The 17,500-nt window shown below is 34.5% G+C and overlaps 1 protein-coding gene across 1 annotated transcript in view; it reads right to left on the reverse strand.

Moving 5' to 3' along the window:
* Positions 1–17,500, reverse strand: part of LOC137649419 (GATA-binding factor 2-like) — a 277,304-nt gene that overhangs the window by 167,352 nt on the left and 92,452 nt on the right. The window contains exon 3 of the mRNA XM_068382408.1: positions 11,565–12,368. Coding sequence (XP_068238509.1) covers positions 11,565–12,368 — 804 coding nt within the window. The remainder of the gene's footprint in view (positions 1–11,564; positions 12,369–17,500) is intronic.

A 17,500-nucleotide genomic window follows, 5' to 3' on the forward strand; every position in this document is an offset into this window, starting at 1 on the left:
TTCATAATCAGCCATCCTATACATAATACTAGGTATGTAGTTATTCTAACAATTTTGCCTTCTCTGTCATAAGGCTCAATACTACAGAGTATTCTAGAAGTTTTATTGCAGTTTTAACCAGATTGTGGCAAGATCCTCGAAATCTAGAGTTTGAATCGGTAGAATGTCAGAAGTTCAAACCTGTTGCAAATGCTTTTCTCTTGACATAAGTCTCGTTTCATAGTTGTTACTGATCTACAAATATTTCATATTGTATGTTTATTTCTTCACATATATAGTTTGTTATTTCCTTAGTACTTTTTATCACTGGAGCCTTTGTGTTTATACCAATGCACTTTTCCAAAAACGTTGTTGCTTAGCTATTAATAATAATAATAATATATATATATATATATATATATATATATATATATATTTATATACACATATATATGTGTGTTACGGTAATTTTGCAAAATGCCCAGCCATTATGCAAAAAGAACAGTTTTGTGGTTGTATTGCAAAATGTCCTAAATATCTGGCGATTTTGCAAAAGGTCTAAAGTTTTTTACATTAGAAAATTACCAGGATTATCAGTTTACAAAATGTCCTCAAAGCAAGTAGTCTGATGGAAAAGACCGGGATTAAAGGGTATAAGGTTGTGATTGGTATGGATGTTATCAGTAAGCTAATGAAGATCAGGCGAGGACTGTTGAAGTGGTGTTACTTCTAATAATTTGTGTGTAGTTTATTATACTCGTATATTGAAAATCTGTATAATGAAAACAAAACAATCTTTTTCATATAAAAGCTGGTTGCGTTGAGGAAAGCAAAGCATCAAATACTTTGAATTTGTAGTCAAGAAATGGATATGATCAAATGGTATATATTTATATGCCATTTGGTACAAGTCATGGGCTGCTTAAACAGGGTCACACTCCGTACCAATTTACTCAATGTGTAGGAATATTCATTTCATGAAAGGTGTACAGGGGTGGGAAGTAGCCATAACAGAATCCATGGGACAGCCTCAGAGATTCGTTAATCCTCCTGCACTAAGACATGTATGACCAAGCGCAGAAGGTGTTTAAAGAAATTGTTTTATGCAACAAGAGATTCAAATGCGGTGCCTCTTGCGATAACAAGTTCGACATGCACACATACGTGACATATAAGGACTCACCGACTTTCAAGATGCAAGACATTTTCTGTAGGTTCAATGAAAATGCTATTTAAATTTTAATCTATTTTCTAATGTATTTTCTTGAATGTATTGTATCATCATCATCATCATCTCCTACCCTATTGATGCAAAAAGCCTCGGTTAGATATTGCCAGTCGTCTCTATTTTGAGCTTTTAAATCAATACTTCTCCATTCATCGTCTACTTTACGCTTCATAGTCTTCAGCCATGTAGGCCTGGGTCTTCCAACTTTTCTAGTGCCTTGTGGAGCCCAGTTGAAAGTTTTTATGTTCACTTCATTTTATCATTTCCTCGCATTTCTTTCAACTACCAACTTGCAAAATACTTTTTAAGCTTTGGTGTATTTTTAAAGAATGAATAAATACCAAATACTTTTTAAGGTTTGACATATTTTTGTTAGAATGAATAAGTTAATCTTATTTTACATTCACATTTTTTCTATCTGGCCATTTTCTACTTGGACATTTGGTAAACTGAACGACGATTATACTGGTGATTTTCCAAATAGTCCAAAATCTTGGACCTTTTGCAAAATTATCAGATATTTAGGTCATCTTGCTATGTGACCATTGATTTTGTCTTTTTGCATAATGGCTATTTTCCAAAATAATCGTAGCATATGCACACACAGCTATATATATATATATATATATATATATATATATATATATATATATATGTGTGTGTGTGTGTGTGTGTGTGTGTGTGTGTGTCTAGGTGTATATATGCATACATTTATTTGGGTAAACTTTAGGTTTTAAGGGACATTTCTTATTAGCATCAACGTCAGATAACTTACAATCAACTTTTCCTGTTTTTATGACTGACTGGAAGCTAAATTTCTTTGACGTCACAACTTCTCACGGAAAGGTTAGTAAATACTGCCTCTGCCAATTTTGTTGCTTTTTGCAACGGAATCTTAAGTTTCATAGATGAAACTTTTATTTTTTTTTTTTTAAGAAAAAGTACGATGGGCTACACTGTATAAAAAGATACCCGGTAGTCTGATGTATGTATGTTTATGTTCATGTATTGCATGCATATTGGAGCTTTGCAATGTATATGCCTCAACACAGTTGCATGTATATTTTTTTAAACTTAATGAAAAAAAAAATAAAACAAGATTCATTTGTTGGGTCAAAGACAAGGCCATTTATCTCCTCTTATCTTCGATCCTCTTAATGACTAAAGAGAATCGTAAGAACTTTTATCAACCGCAATAGACAGGAAGCCTTGTGACATCTCGATTAACAGGTTGTTATGCAAACCAGTAAATGGAAGTGCTTTTAAGTGTCCTTTTATGATCGGTATATGTAAAACAAAATTATTAGAAACAAAGTGTCAAAGTAGCATGAGAAATGTTTCTTATGAAAACCAACTTGATATATGTAAGCAATGAATTAGATGATTTAAAGGAAGTCTTGGTGAAAAAAAGTGCAAACTAGTGTAATAAGTAATTCACAGATGTATACTAGAAGATAGCAAGTCGTAATATGAATTGTAGTGGAGAGGTGTCTGTTTTGAGGTATGAAATTTGCTTAATACTTTTACCAGAGGATGAAATGGATGCCATTGTGAATAACTATTTGATAGATATAAGTGAAACATTAAAAATTCACTGATTAAAAAAATGAACGACCAAAAAATCCACTCTATCCATTTAGATTAAAATATAATGAAAGATTTTAAATGTAATTTTAGTTCATTATCGATTTGCAGATGAATTTGAAGAAAATTCCTATCCATTGTACCAATGCGACGATTCATGTACGCTTCATTGATTCTTCATTGCTCCCCGTACAGTATCTGTTTAGTTCCTGACTATCTTTTGTAGTCAGATCTTCGCAGACTACTGTATAACCATTCTGTAAGTAGCACTAGGTATGCACTTAGTTCTAGTCTTGCCTTCTTCACCATAAGGTTCGTTACGGCACAGTATTTTAAAAGTTGTATTACAGCTGTGGTTATATCGTGGTATGATATTCCTATTCTGGCAGTTGGATTGCTGAATTTTTTCTCCAAGGTGGAACCTCAGAAGTTCAAACTTACAGCGAATATTATGTTGGTACAGGCTAACGAGTCTCTTTTCATAGTTTATTTGTAACATATTTATTTCAACGTTATGACTGATTTTAAGGTATTTTATATTATTTATTCATTACTTTTCATATAGATTATTTATTTCCTTGTTTCCTTTCCTCACTGGTCTTTTTTTTTCCCTATTGGAGCCTTTGGGCTTATAGCATCGTGTTTTTATAACTATGGTTGTTTCATAGCTAATGATAATAATAATAATGACAATAATAAGAAATGATAATAACCTACCCTATATAATAAAGAGCAAATGTCTGGCTATGTATTTATCTATGTAGCTCACCCCGTCCCATGGGATGGGGGGGGGGGGGGAGGGAGCAGTCATACCCTGATGAGAGGGGAGTTCGCGTGCGATCTGTGGATATTTATCTCAATATCAAGCCATCATTTTCTGACGTGTCACGTACACTATTATTAATAATATTATGGTTATTTAAATCCCTTGCATTTCTCGAATGTCCCCAAGACTTCTAATGGTTTAAGGCCTATATTAGAATTGATTTTGCTTTATGAAATTCAACCAGCTAATTTTCCTAAATTTGTTGAGCTTTTTGTGATTATTATGTTTTTAAATTAGTGGCCTATGCCAGAATCTTACAATCGCTCAATGGTTTGATTGCCCATTAAATTTCAAGTTAGATGGAGTTACATGTAACTTTTTTTTTTTTAATAACTAGGAAATGATATTTATTGAAAAACAAAACGCCAGGACTCAAGTCTGCAGCAATAGCTGGTTCCTGTGGTTTCTTTGTGTTGCAAATTGTTGTTCACAGGTTTTCTGCTAATACCTATTATCAAATTAGCATTTGAATAGAAGGTATATATGAATAAATGAATATTATATACATACAGTATATATATATATATATATATATATATATATATGTATATATGTGTGTGTGTAAGGCAGTTGTTTGTAATATTCCCCTTTTTTGCTGCTTGACCTTCATGGTGTAAAGTTAAAAGATTAATCCATTGCATCAAATAATAGCTTCTCCTAGGCACAGGAGAGTCTGGGCATTGGAAACTTGCGATTTCCTTAGGTCCATAGTCCTGAAGGATTCGGCACTGAGGCAGTCTTTGAGTAAGAGGTAGCACGTCACTGCAAACCAAGCTCAGCATAATTATGTATATCACTCAAATGGTCAATACCATGAGTCCCCATAAGTAAATCCAATCAAATAGTAATAAAGGTATAACAAAAACACTTGTTAGTAATTTGTGTCTTTGAACAAGACATGGGAAAAATAATATCTTAAGTAAAATCACAAACTAAACAATACAAGACACGAATAGATCCATAATTTTATTTGAAAAACAAGCCCAAGTTCTAAGTAGAGTTCTGCACGACTATTCTTTATTCATGGCCATTCCCGACCTTACTGATGACCAAATCATGACCAGTTTACAACAGACCTAACGGCGACTACAGCCATTGATCACACAGGATAGTCAGTCATTACAGTTTTGAACAAGCACAGATGTTATAAACGTGTCACGTGTGAGGAAGTTTTACTAAGACAAAACCGAAATGTCAAGACAATATAACAAGGCAACCTAACTAGTTTAATGAATAGTAATGGAAACTTCTTGAAATTAGTACAGGCGACTACAGGCCATACGTAAAAATAAGAAAGGGAATATTAATATGATATTACCCAGTTTTGGGTATTTTATATCACAGTTTTCAGTTTAGGGGTTATTAGAAGTGAAAATGAGAGCGCATGTGTAAATGAGAGTCACTATAGTCCATTTCTTTTATCGAGGCAGATTTGCACCGACTCGCAGCGGTGCCCTTTTAGCTCGGAAAATTTTCCTGATCGCTGATTGGTTAGAATTATCTCGTCCAACCAATCAGCGATCGGGAAACTTTTCCGAGCTAAAAGGGCACCGCTGCAAGTCGGTGCAAATCTGCATCGCTGAAAGAAATTGACTATAGCTTTCGAGCAGATGGAAGGGTTAGACAACACTTGTGTATAACGATGCACGAATGTCTATCCATCAGTCTATTTTCTTTTGTCTTCCACTGTATGTGACTCGCAAAACATATATTGCATTTACATGCTCTTTTCTCAGACATTTTCTAGATATATGCGCACATACTTTATCACGTGGATTTTTATGAATTTGTATCTACGGAAAGTATGTGTATATTTGCTTATATGTGGTATATATAAGAGAGCAAACATACATCTGCATACTTGCCTCCTCTTATACGATCCGGGTTTATTTACATGCGATGTCTAGTTCTTTTTGTGGACTTGGTTACTTTAAAAATTGAATGTACTGCATTTGCCTAAGTGTCACTAATTACAGTGAATGACATGCACTTTTTTTTTCTTTTTTTTTTGGTGGCATTCACGTTCTATACTTGTTTTAATACTTGTACTGTACATATGGATTTGGGCGTGGCAATATTTCGCCAGTTAGATGTTTCTTTCCATAGAAAATTGCATCACAAAAAAACGAATCAACTGCTGAATCTTGAACGTCACAGGCTTTTCAGAAAATTAATATGTCCAACACCTGCTCTTGATTTAAGCACACATGGCTTGGTTTGTGATACAAATGTTCTTCAGAAAAGATTATTTTTACTGGATGTAACTTTTATTGGCCTGGCAACGCAAAATTTTCCTTGTATACATGAAAGTTCTATAACATATAAGAAGTTTAAATTGTTACACTATGAAAATAATGCCCATAATATTATTGATTTAAGAAATACCTTGAGTAATACTGCCAGATATGTGTGAAGAACAAAGGAAAACTAATTATACAAAAGATTTCTAAATAGAAAGCATATAGTAATTCTTCAGATGCTATGGAAATTTCATTGATCATATATTGGCATACACATGAATGTTCAAATCACAGAATATAGAAGAGCAAAGATTTATAGTTCCCAGCCTCAACTTTGACAAAAATTGTTTGATTCAAGTGTGATACATCTAGCATTTGAGTGGTCTAGATTCAGATCACAAGCATGTTCACTAGTGCCAGAACAATATATATATATATATATATATATATATATATATATATATATATATATATATATATATGTGTGTGTGTGTGTGTGTGTGTGTGTATTTTTTTACCATATTAGTGTAGATTATGAAACCAGATGGACGGAGGAATTTGGTGTTAAGTCAACTATGCAACATTAGTTTTGAGGATTTTTTTTCGATTCTGTAATCATTGAATTGTAAGAATCGCAGTCTCTCCTTCTACAGACTAGCTTTGGACATTTATTCAATTGTCCCATTTTTTTTCTACCCTCCAATCTTTTCCTCACCTTTTCTTGGTCTTTTGTATCTTCGGTTTACAGTCACATACGAGTACTGGGTTAATAGTTATGTTAACTTCAGCAGGAAATCAGCTTTTCTCATGGTTTTATTAACCGAATTTACACTGGATATAGAATACTTCCATTAACAGCATAAAGCAACAAAGGTGAACACTAAACAGTGATGCTCGCTGAACTGTTAGTTAAAAACCAGAAGAGAAATTTTTCTCACTCGTTTCTTACAGTTCTTAGCCAGTTAATTTCGACGTAAAATCTCGTATATGAAGCATTGAAGTTTCATGGTAAAACTTTGGTACTTAGCTTGATTTGGGTAGTGCCTTAGCCTCTTTGGCATGGTCTTCCACTGTCTTCGGTTAGAGTTCTCTTGCATGAGGGTACACTCGGGCACACTATTCTTTTTTATTTCTCTTCTTCCTGTTTTGTTAAGTTTCTATAGTTTGAATAGGAAATATTTATTTAAATGTTGTTACTGTTATCAGAATATTTGATTTTTCCTTGTTTCCTTACCTCACTGGAATATTTTCCCTGTTGGGGCCCCTGGGCTTATAGCAACCTGCTTTTATTATTATTATTATTATTATTATTATTAACTGCAAAAAGTAGGATGCTATAAGCCCAGGGGCCCCAACAGGGAAAATAGTCCAGTGAGGAAAAGAAACAAAGAAAAATAAAATATTTTAAGAACAGTAACAATATTTAAATAAATATTTCCTATATAAACTATAAATACTTTAACAAAACAAGAGGAAAAGAAATTAGATACAATAGTATGCCCAAGTGTACCCTCAAGCAAGAGAACTCTAACCCAAGACAGTGGAAGACCATGGTACAGAGTCTATGGCACTACCTAAGACTAGAGAACAATGGTGTGATTTTGGAGTGTCCTCCTAGAAGAGCTGCTTACCATAGCTAAAGAGTCTTTTCTACCCTTACCAAGAAGAAAGTAGCCACTGAACAATTACAGTGCAGTAGTTAACCCCTTGGGTGAAGAAGAATTGTTTGGTAATCTCAGTGTTGTTAGGTGTATGAGGAGAGAAGAAAATCTGCAAAGAATAAGCCATACTATTCGGTGTATGTGTAGGCAAAGAGAAAGAACCGTAACCAGAGTTAAGGATCCAATGTAGTACTGTCTGGCCAGTCAAAGGACCCCATAATTCTCTAGCGGTAGTATCTCAACGGGCGGCTGGGGCCCTGGCCCACCTGCTACTATCAACTAGGGTTGTAGCTTAGCAAGTAATAATAATAATAATAATAATAATAATGATAATAATAATGTGTGTTTTCTGCTATTAAATCTCTTCTAAAATATACGCCATTGTTTATTAATCACACTTTCATAATTTTAAATCAATTATTTATCATTATTGGAAGTGCAACCCCACATGCTTATAAGATTAGCATTATTCTGAACAAAACTAGCGATTTAGCCAAAAAGCTTACCACATTAAAAATAGTAAAAATATTTTCTCTCTCTCTCTCTCTCTCTCTCTCTCTCTCTCTCTCTCTCTCTCTCTCTCTCTCTCTCTCTCTCTCTCTAACTTCAAAGAGATTCTTATGTAGTTAAATCGAGCAAATAAAATGATAATTCCGTCACACCAACTTCTCGATGATGTCTTCGATAAGGGACCCGGAGTGGCGTAGCGCTATTATGGCTGCCTTTCTAAAGGCTTTCTCAAGAGCGACACATTTTTACGGACATTTGTGTTGAATGTTTATTCACTTCGAAATGCACCTCATTCGTATTCAGTGAAGTTGGAATCAATGGATTAATTTTTCCTGTCCTTAGAATGGTGGTTTGCATATTAATTAGGAGACAAAGATTGTGCGAAATTTTCAAAATGGCCATCTTATGATTCTCCAAATGTCATTAAGGAATGCGGCGACGATAAAGACAGAAAAAAAAACTATTTATCTATTTATGTCTTTAGACTGTGGTTTGAAACATAAATATGTGATTGACCTAATTTATTAACTTGTTAATATATTTGCACTATGGATATGTTTATATGTGCAAATGACTAATTGATTTGTAAATTTGTAAATGGTTGCTATTTGGGTTTCTTCCAAAGGACAGAAAGATAGAAATACTTCTAGGTGTACGAGGAATAAGTAAGATATTGATATTTTTAATTTCGTCACTGTGAATGAATTGTACTGAACTGGCCCTCGTACATTCTGAAACCAGCTAGCCCTTCCTAGGGGAAAAAATAACCTTATATATATATATATATATATATATATATATATATATATATATATATATATATATATATAAAACTTATGCTGGAATCGAACCGTAGTTCCTTTAAAATGAAAGGAAGTTAAATAAAACTCGATGGTATTAAAGTAAAGACAGAGGCCTTACCAGGTATATCTTGAAATGCAGTTCCCATTAGGTCCTGATTTCTTTTAGAGCCTTTTGTTCCATGATTTGTAGCCACCTTGCTTTTCAATTGAAGAGACTAGGGTTCGATCCTAGCTTGAGGTAGAAATATATTACTCATTAGGGCTAATTTGAATTAAGAACTACTGTATTAGTTCTGTCACTAGGGGTGTCGGCAAGTTGGGTAAAACTTGCCGACATAGAAGTGAGTGGTCTCGCCAGGTAAATCCTGATATGCATTTAGCACTTACAGGGTCAGACGTCTTCTAGACCCTTTGGTGACATTATTGATAGACACCTTGCCTTTCATTTGAAGAGACTAGGGTTTGATCCCAGTATAAGGTAGACATTTGTGTATATATATATATATATATATATATATATATATATATATATATATATATATATATATATATATATATATATATATATACATATATACATATATATATATATATGTATATATGTGTATATATATATATATATATATATAAGTAAACTTTCCTTATACTTTTGTGTCCGCCACACGTAAATCTTGACGCCCAAATTTGGACTTTGGGTAATATGCTAAGAGTGAATTGATGCCTCCAGAATATCATCTATCCAGGCGCAGTTCAGGGCCAATATTGCTTAGAGTTGCTGATCAGAAGATCAGTTGTGGTCTTGGCCTTGTGAGAGATCTCAGCATAAAATACGTGTTAGATAAGTGCAAGTCCTCTGATGAATAGCATCCGCATAATAGTTGTTCGTCGTTGAAAAGGTGGTATGATCGTTTGTCAAGATTTTGTCTACTCTGTTTACTCTCGTATATGCATTTCATCATAGGGTATGGATTGGTGACTGTCCGATAAAAAAGGAAATCTGAGCGTTTGTTCAATGATTTTAAAAGTATTGAAAAGTTTTCATATGTTCGTGTTGATATTATTTTAGAATTTTCTGGAGTAACGCCTCCGAAATGTTGTTAAAACAACCACATCAATAACATTAGTGGTAATGATAGTGCAAAAATTCAGTCACCAAATCATTCTTGATAATATTATTCTTACCATTACTGCTACTGAATACCGAGTGCCACGGTTACTAATATCACATCTACTGTACATGGCGTTTATGACAAGAAGAAGTTATTTAAGATTATTTTTGGGAACATTTCACCTGTAACAACCTCAGTTTATCTTATGAAGTATGTTTCTAATGGATTGAGAGAGAGAGAGAGAGAGAGAGAGAGAGAGAGAGAGAGAGAGAGAGAGAGAGAGAGAGAGAGAGAGAGAGACATTAAATAAAGAGTTAGAAATTGTACCATTAGGTAGGCCCTGAAACTTACTTCTCCAAAATTTGCGTTTTTTCTTCTCAGAAATTTCTTTTTCGTCACCATCTTTTCTTACAATACATGACCTCTGCAAATTATTTACACCATTCACATAAGTTTCTTATGTTGATTTGTCACGAAATGGTACAGTAATTGTAGGATGGTCTACAAATGTTATACCACTGTATAACTGTATATCAATAGAAGATGAAAATGCGTGTCAGCTACATAGGTATTCATATATATCTTTATATTTCTAGTTGATGATATGTTTTGGTTCTTAATTATACAATAGTCAACTTAGATGATCCCTACTATAAAATGATATATTCAGCAGCCATTTTCTATAAATACTGGTGATCATAAGTTCTTCAGGTCTAAATTAGATATTCAGTTCAGAGTTCTACACCAGGGTTTATATTCACATTAACTACCTTACTGTCACTTTCATGTTGCCATTGTGCAGGCGTTTAAGCTAGCATAAAGATGGCTTAGTTTATATATCGACACATTAACTTAATTCTTCAGTCATTTAAAGCTGATGGAAGAGGGCGTGTGAATGACGGTAACTGCGTTTAGCAATTCTCTTTTTGGACAGATCAATAAAGTGTTTTTGTTTGTGCTTGCATGTTCAAAACTGTTTGTATCAGGACATTTTTATTCTTTGCTTTATTATATTTACAATCATAACTCCTGAATTTTGAGGTGCATATTATCACATTTTGCCATAATATACAAAATAATTGAGCATGTCAAACCTTACAAGAAGTAACTACAACGAGAAATTGAGAAAGGCTTACACCTACTGAAAATTATTCGTTAAGTTTTAAAGCATTGTACAACGTGATGCAGAAAATCTAAATGCTGGAAGAAAAGAACAACTGTATTTCTTATGTGCTGGGTCATTGTGAATGATTTTAACTACAGAAAGGGTTTGGGATTAGCTAGTGATTCTAGTGCTCGAATGACATTATTTGTAATTTCAGTGCTCTTGAGATAAGAAAACTTATTCTAACTAAGACTAAAGACGTAATTTCTATATTAAATTGTTTATAGCATTTCAGACTCTTGCAGATTACGAGAAGCCAGTGAAAGCGATTACCATAAAAAATTTGCAGATGAATAATGAAACAGAGACTGAAGTACAGGTTAGCTGTAGATGAAGTATTGACGATTGTTACGGGAAAGAAGGGATAAGATGAAAGAGTGTTTTGATGTCGGCGATGGCACTGTGCATTAGTATACTGTGTGTCTGGTGCAGAGTCAAACCCGAATGTTTTTGTCTTACCCGTGTTGGTCTTGGTTTTAGTTTTATTCTTCGAGACGGATGGGTTGTTGGATGATGGGTCGCTTCCAGGAATTGGAGGAGGATCGGGAGCGGTAGGATAATAAACGTCCTCGTGAGCTGGAAGGTAGGCTTCGTAAGCTCCTATCGAGGAAGGAATTGGTGAAGAGGTGGAGGTTGTGATAGCAGTTGTAGTTATGACAGGGGAAGTGGTTGTGAGTGAGGAGGTATGGAGAACATAAGCATCCATTTGATTAGAGATTAATGAGGAAGAGGAGGAGGAGGAGGAGGAAGGGGTTGGATCAACATAAGGGGCTGAAGAAGATATGTGAGTAAGTTGTTGATGGAAATGATGATGGGGCAAAGGTGGATCAGTGAGGTTGTGCTCGTCGCTACCTTCACGTTTGGAGACGCCCAAGAGGCCCATCGGATGGACGGGGAGTAAGGAAGGGCCTCCAGACTTGATCTCGCCCATGGTGACTTCAAGGGCTGAAGGTGGGTGGATTTGGCTGTCGGATGAAGTCACCAAACCATAGTCATGGGTGGCAACTGTCGCCCCGACAACTGGGTCTGGAGTGGCGTCCTTCGGCGGCGTGGGTGGGAACGTAAAGAGGTGAGTGGGATGGAGTGGCGCTTGGGGGGGAGCCCTTGAGAGAGGAGGCACCCATGAGACAGTAGGCGTGTGTGATAGACCTCCATTTACGCCTAGGCCACCTACGCCCACAGCTCTGCTGTGCTCAGGGAACCAAGAGGCGTGGAGGGGCGTTGGGTAGTGGGGCCTCACGGGACTTCCTCCATTCACTCGACCTGCGGAGAAAGTAAACGTATTTTGACTTGATAAGAACGTAATCTCTATTGTTAAGAAAACTATTTTAGTGCTTTGCAAGAGATATCTTTATGCAAAATGTTAATCTTAAAAATGATGGCAAGTTTACAGGCAACATTAATGGCACGAATGATAATAAAACGATGATTATGAGGATGAAGTATGATGAAGTTGATAACAACTTTCATCCCTTTAAGATGATATTATACAGCCTTAAGTGAAGGGAATCTCATACTTTCTGTTGATAAATTTTCAGCAGAGCTACCATAAAGTGAAGAACACACTTACATATTAGAGGTTTTATATATATATATATATATATATATATATATATATATATATTTATATATATATATATATATATATATATATAGAGAGAGAGAGAGAGAGAGAGAGAGAGAGAGAGAGAGAGAGAGAGAGAGAGAGAGAGAGAGAGAGAGAGAGATATGACTTAAAAATTACTTTAATTGAGACCGCAATAAAAGGAATTCCTAGAGTCAATGTCATGTTCTTAATCTCGTCTTTTAGATAAATAGCAGAATTAGGTAATTGACATTCAAAGGGTTTTAAGCTATGCTGTAAAATGTTTGAAATACCATGTGATCCTTTCGCCTATGTCTGCTTGCTCAAAGACAGAGAGCATTTTTATTTATAGTTTTTAAGATTCAACAAGATAGAAAAAAGAATCGTTAGTGACGCAATGCTTTCCCCTTTGTTATTTCTTTGTAGCTAAAACACAAATGAACGAAATCGCTTTCTTTAGTTCAATGTTTTGCCATTCCGTTCCAAAGGAAATACCTACGTCTCAATTATTTATGGCGACAAACGACTTCTTCTCTCGGCTTTGGCCAGGAAATGCCACCAAATGCTGTAAATATGTCATCAGATACAAACTTTGGTATCAATTCAGTTATAAAGGTTTGCGTGATTGGTGCATCTATTTAAATCGAGGATCATAAAGTATCCCGATATATAATAAGTTTTTATGATAACATTGTGATTTGTTATTCTTTTCATTTAATAACTTATAGACTTCTCATTTCTCTTCCGTAAAACTGATGAACTGCTTCCTAGTTTATACTTGAATATCGGTTACTATGAAACTAATGATTTATATCATGTTTAGGAGATCTGCCACTTTATACACACATATACCTACACACACGTATGATATATATATATATATATATATATATATATATATATATATATATATATATATAAATATATATATATGTATATATATATATGTGTGTATATATATATAATATATATATATATATATATATATATATATATATATATATATATATATATATATATATATATATATATATTTGTGTGTGTGTCTATATATACATACGTATATTTTATATATATATATATATATATATATATATATATATATACACATATATACTGTATATATATATATATATATATATATATATATATATATATATATATATATATATATATATATATATATATATATGACGAAAATCAACATAATATCATATTCAAGTAGAAATGAATTTCTCACTTAAATTGGGATAATTGTTTCAGGATTCACCTGTTGAAACCACTGCTTTACATACTAGCAAGTTTTACCCAACCCCTCAACTCTTTCCTTTCAATAGAGGGCTGCAGAGGCTATGTTAAATAACACATTTTCTATTGCTTTAGATTGAGCTTCACATTAGAAACTAGAGGGCCACTCAGTAGAGTGAAGACCTCCTCCATGGCAGCTTATTTCTCGTTGGCGCAGATTTTCATACACTCAAATATGAAGCAAGTTTGATGTCTCTATGACAAGGACGTCCAAACTTATTGCTGATTACGTGATATGGACGTTTTGCTAACCCGTGACCTTGACCCTTGACCTTCCCAAATTTAATCATTTCCAAGTCTTTACATAACAGTTTAGAATCCCTGCAAGTTTCATTAGTGTACGATTAAAATTGTGGCCGTTTGGTTGATGACCAGAATTTGGCCTTTTTCTTGACCTTGAACTTGACCGTGACCTTCGACCTTAACATGTATTAATTTGCTTGGAGTTTTATACACTCAAATTTGAGCCAAGTTTGAAGTCCCTGTGACAACAATGTCCAAACTGGTGGCTTATTACGTAAAATGGACATTTTTCTTGACCGTGACCTTGACCTTTGACCTTAACCTTCTGAAATTTAATAATTTCCAGCTTTTTTCATACCAGCTAATCCCTGCACGTTTCATTACTCTACGATTAGAATTGTGGCGAGGAAGGTGTTCACAATCAAACAAACACACACATTAATTAACAAACACAAACGAGGGTGAAAACATAACCTCCGACCAACTTCGTTGGCGGAGGTAATTAGAGTAATCCTGAATAAGTTTCTTGTATTCATATATATTTTCGATGGTCTTTTTAGATGGGATATGATCAGAAATCAATTATTATATAGTTTTTAGCCGATATTTCGATTTGCTTTTATCGACAAGAAGGTGCCTTGGATGGTAATCCCAATTTCCATTTAGTCTCAGCATGGAAAAAAAGGAAAAATAAAGTTATGTTACCTGAAAACGTTGCTCTGTCCAGATCCCGTATTGAAATAAGAGGACAGAATAACATGGGTTGCATGGGTAGCCCTAATCCTATTGTTTGTAAAAGTTTGAAATCTTCTCAGCAAGTAACTGACTGGAGTAATGAGACTGTTAACAAGCAACGGAGGGGGAGAAATGTGATGAATCACCCTGGGAGAGTTATTTCAATATTGGCAGTTCCCCTTACTCAGTCACTCGGCCAACAGGCCGGTGTTTTTCATTCAATCTTTCATTTTAGGGATGATTGACTGATCACTTTATTCTCTTCCCTTTTTGATTTGGCCTTTAATTGCCTATTCATTGGCTCACTCACTAACTTGGCTATCATTCCTCATTAATGAGGCAATAAGGAGAGCTATATTTGCCCGTAAGTTAACCCTCCCGTTATTTACATTTGTCGTTTTTAACAGGATTGATTGATTGAATTTTTTTTTTTTTTTTTTTGTATATTAATTAAAATATCCAAGCAACGAGTTAAGTTAAAATTTTTATTATCACATGGTATTTCAATGTTCACATTATCCCATGGCATTTCATTGTTGTATATGCCATTACTAAAATAATGATATCTATTCTTTTGATATTAATATTATGATAATTAATACAGACGGATTTTTTTTCTTCATCGCAGTGTTTTCTTTCATAGTAATACTGTAAGTCTGTATGAAATTCCTTTGTGTCCTTTCCTGTAAATATAAATAAATCTTGTATCTTAATATTTTTTTACAGTGGTCGGGTGGGGTTAGGTGTTTCATAAATTTAGCGCTTAGCCTTGTTGTTATAGACGTAGCAATACTATATGTCGAGCACAAACTGTCATGAGTTATTATATGACTTTAAGTAAAATGTTTAATAACAGTAGAATTACGCTACAATAGGTACATCAAAAGCAATACACTGTAATTAAATCAATATACCTGTAAAATTCCAGTCTTATTCCGTTAAGGTTCGTTGGAAATTTTACGGTAATCATAGAGATGTTGGCCCTGATACGAAACATTCCGAGATATATTTTCATGATGCGATTAGGTGACCCAGAGTATGCTGATGACGTTCTCCTTATTAGAAGAAAACCACAGGACTTGCAAAACCTGCTTACCAGAATGCATGAAATATCACGGGAGGTTGAGCTAAGATAAATAGAAGAAAGATAAAGATGACGAGAACGGAATATGAAATGGAAGATGAAATATCATTGGAAGGAGAAAGTATTAATTAGGTAGAATTATTTAAGTATTTAGGTACTATGATACCTAATACAGGTTCTTAAGAATTGGAGTTTAATGAAAGATTTGAAAAAGTTTATAAGACAGTGGCTAGGTTAAGTAAAATTTGGAAATCAATTCGCCTGAAATTACATATAAAAATCAGTCTATATATAAATTTAGTGGGATGTGTGTTAGAGTATCGACGTGAGTCATGGTATGACAATCAAACACTCTTTTACAGATTTAGATGATTTGAGAATAAAGCCCTTAGGAGAATATTGGGAGTTGAGTGGCAGGACAAAATTGGAAATTAATCTATAAGAAAGATTACTCAAGTGCCATTTGTGGATGAAATCATGGTGAGGGGTAGATGGAGATGGTTTGGGCATGCTCTTCGTACTTCCCAAGAGAGATTAGTTCACCAAACGTTTGACTGAGCTCTAGAAGACACTAGAAGAGTTGGGAGACCAAGACCTACATGGCTGAGGCCTATGAAACGTGAAGTAGGAGAAGATGAATGGAGAAATATTGAATTAAAAGCTCAAGACAGAGACGACTGGCGATATCTAACCAAGCCCTTTTGCGTCGATAGGCGTAGGAGGATAAGGTAATAATTATGCAGTCCCATTTTCTATATGCCTTTGCTTGTCCTAATTGTTATATTTGTCTCATTTTATAGTTCTGGCCAGGTGCCCTTTTAAGGTTTAGATCATTAGCTTCTTTCGTTTTCTATTTTACCATTTGTTCTCACGCGGCTTCGATCATAAAACTTCAGTCCTAATGTACTTGTCGGTAAAGAAATTGAAACAATTGCTTTTGTAAGAGGTATCCCACAATTATCGAAGTGACTTATTTTGACGATACAAAGATATGTTCCTTTCTTTACAAGTTCTGCTGATCACCACCACCTTCACACTTGTTTAACCTGTACGTCGAGTAGACAAGACCACGTCAAAAGTGCAAAATTTATTTCATTTCTTGTGTTTTTTTACTCTCATTATAAAGGCAATGTAGAGATTTTTTTCAGGTGAAATTACAAGGAGAAAACCATGCGGTCGAAAGACAAAAGTCTAACCGCGGCTTGAAAATAACCATGCCAAACAAGATGTTTTTGGTTCAGACAATAGGCCACCCTATCGAGTGCATCAGCTTTATTGACCTCACATCATCATGTAGGTACTCTTCTCCTATTTCCTCATAAACATGACAGCTCGTTTTGTTCCTTGATCTTACCAAAGAGGAGAATTCAATCTTCCAAATCAATTATGTGGTCCCACTTTGGGCAATGAGATCCCCTTTGCGCACCACTCATCTCTTCT

The sequence above is a fragment of the Palaemon carinicauda genome, chromosome 1 (genome assembly GCF_036898095.1).
Source record: "Palaemon carinicauda isolate YSFRI2023 chromosome 1, ASM3689809v2, whole genome shotgun sequence".
NCBI classification, from domain to species: domain Eukaryota; kingdom Metazoa; phylum Arthropoda; class Malacostraca; order Decapoda; family Palaemonidae; genus Palaemon; species Palaemon carinicauda.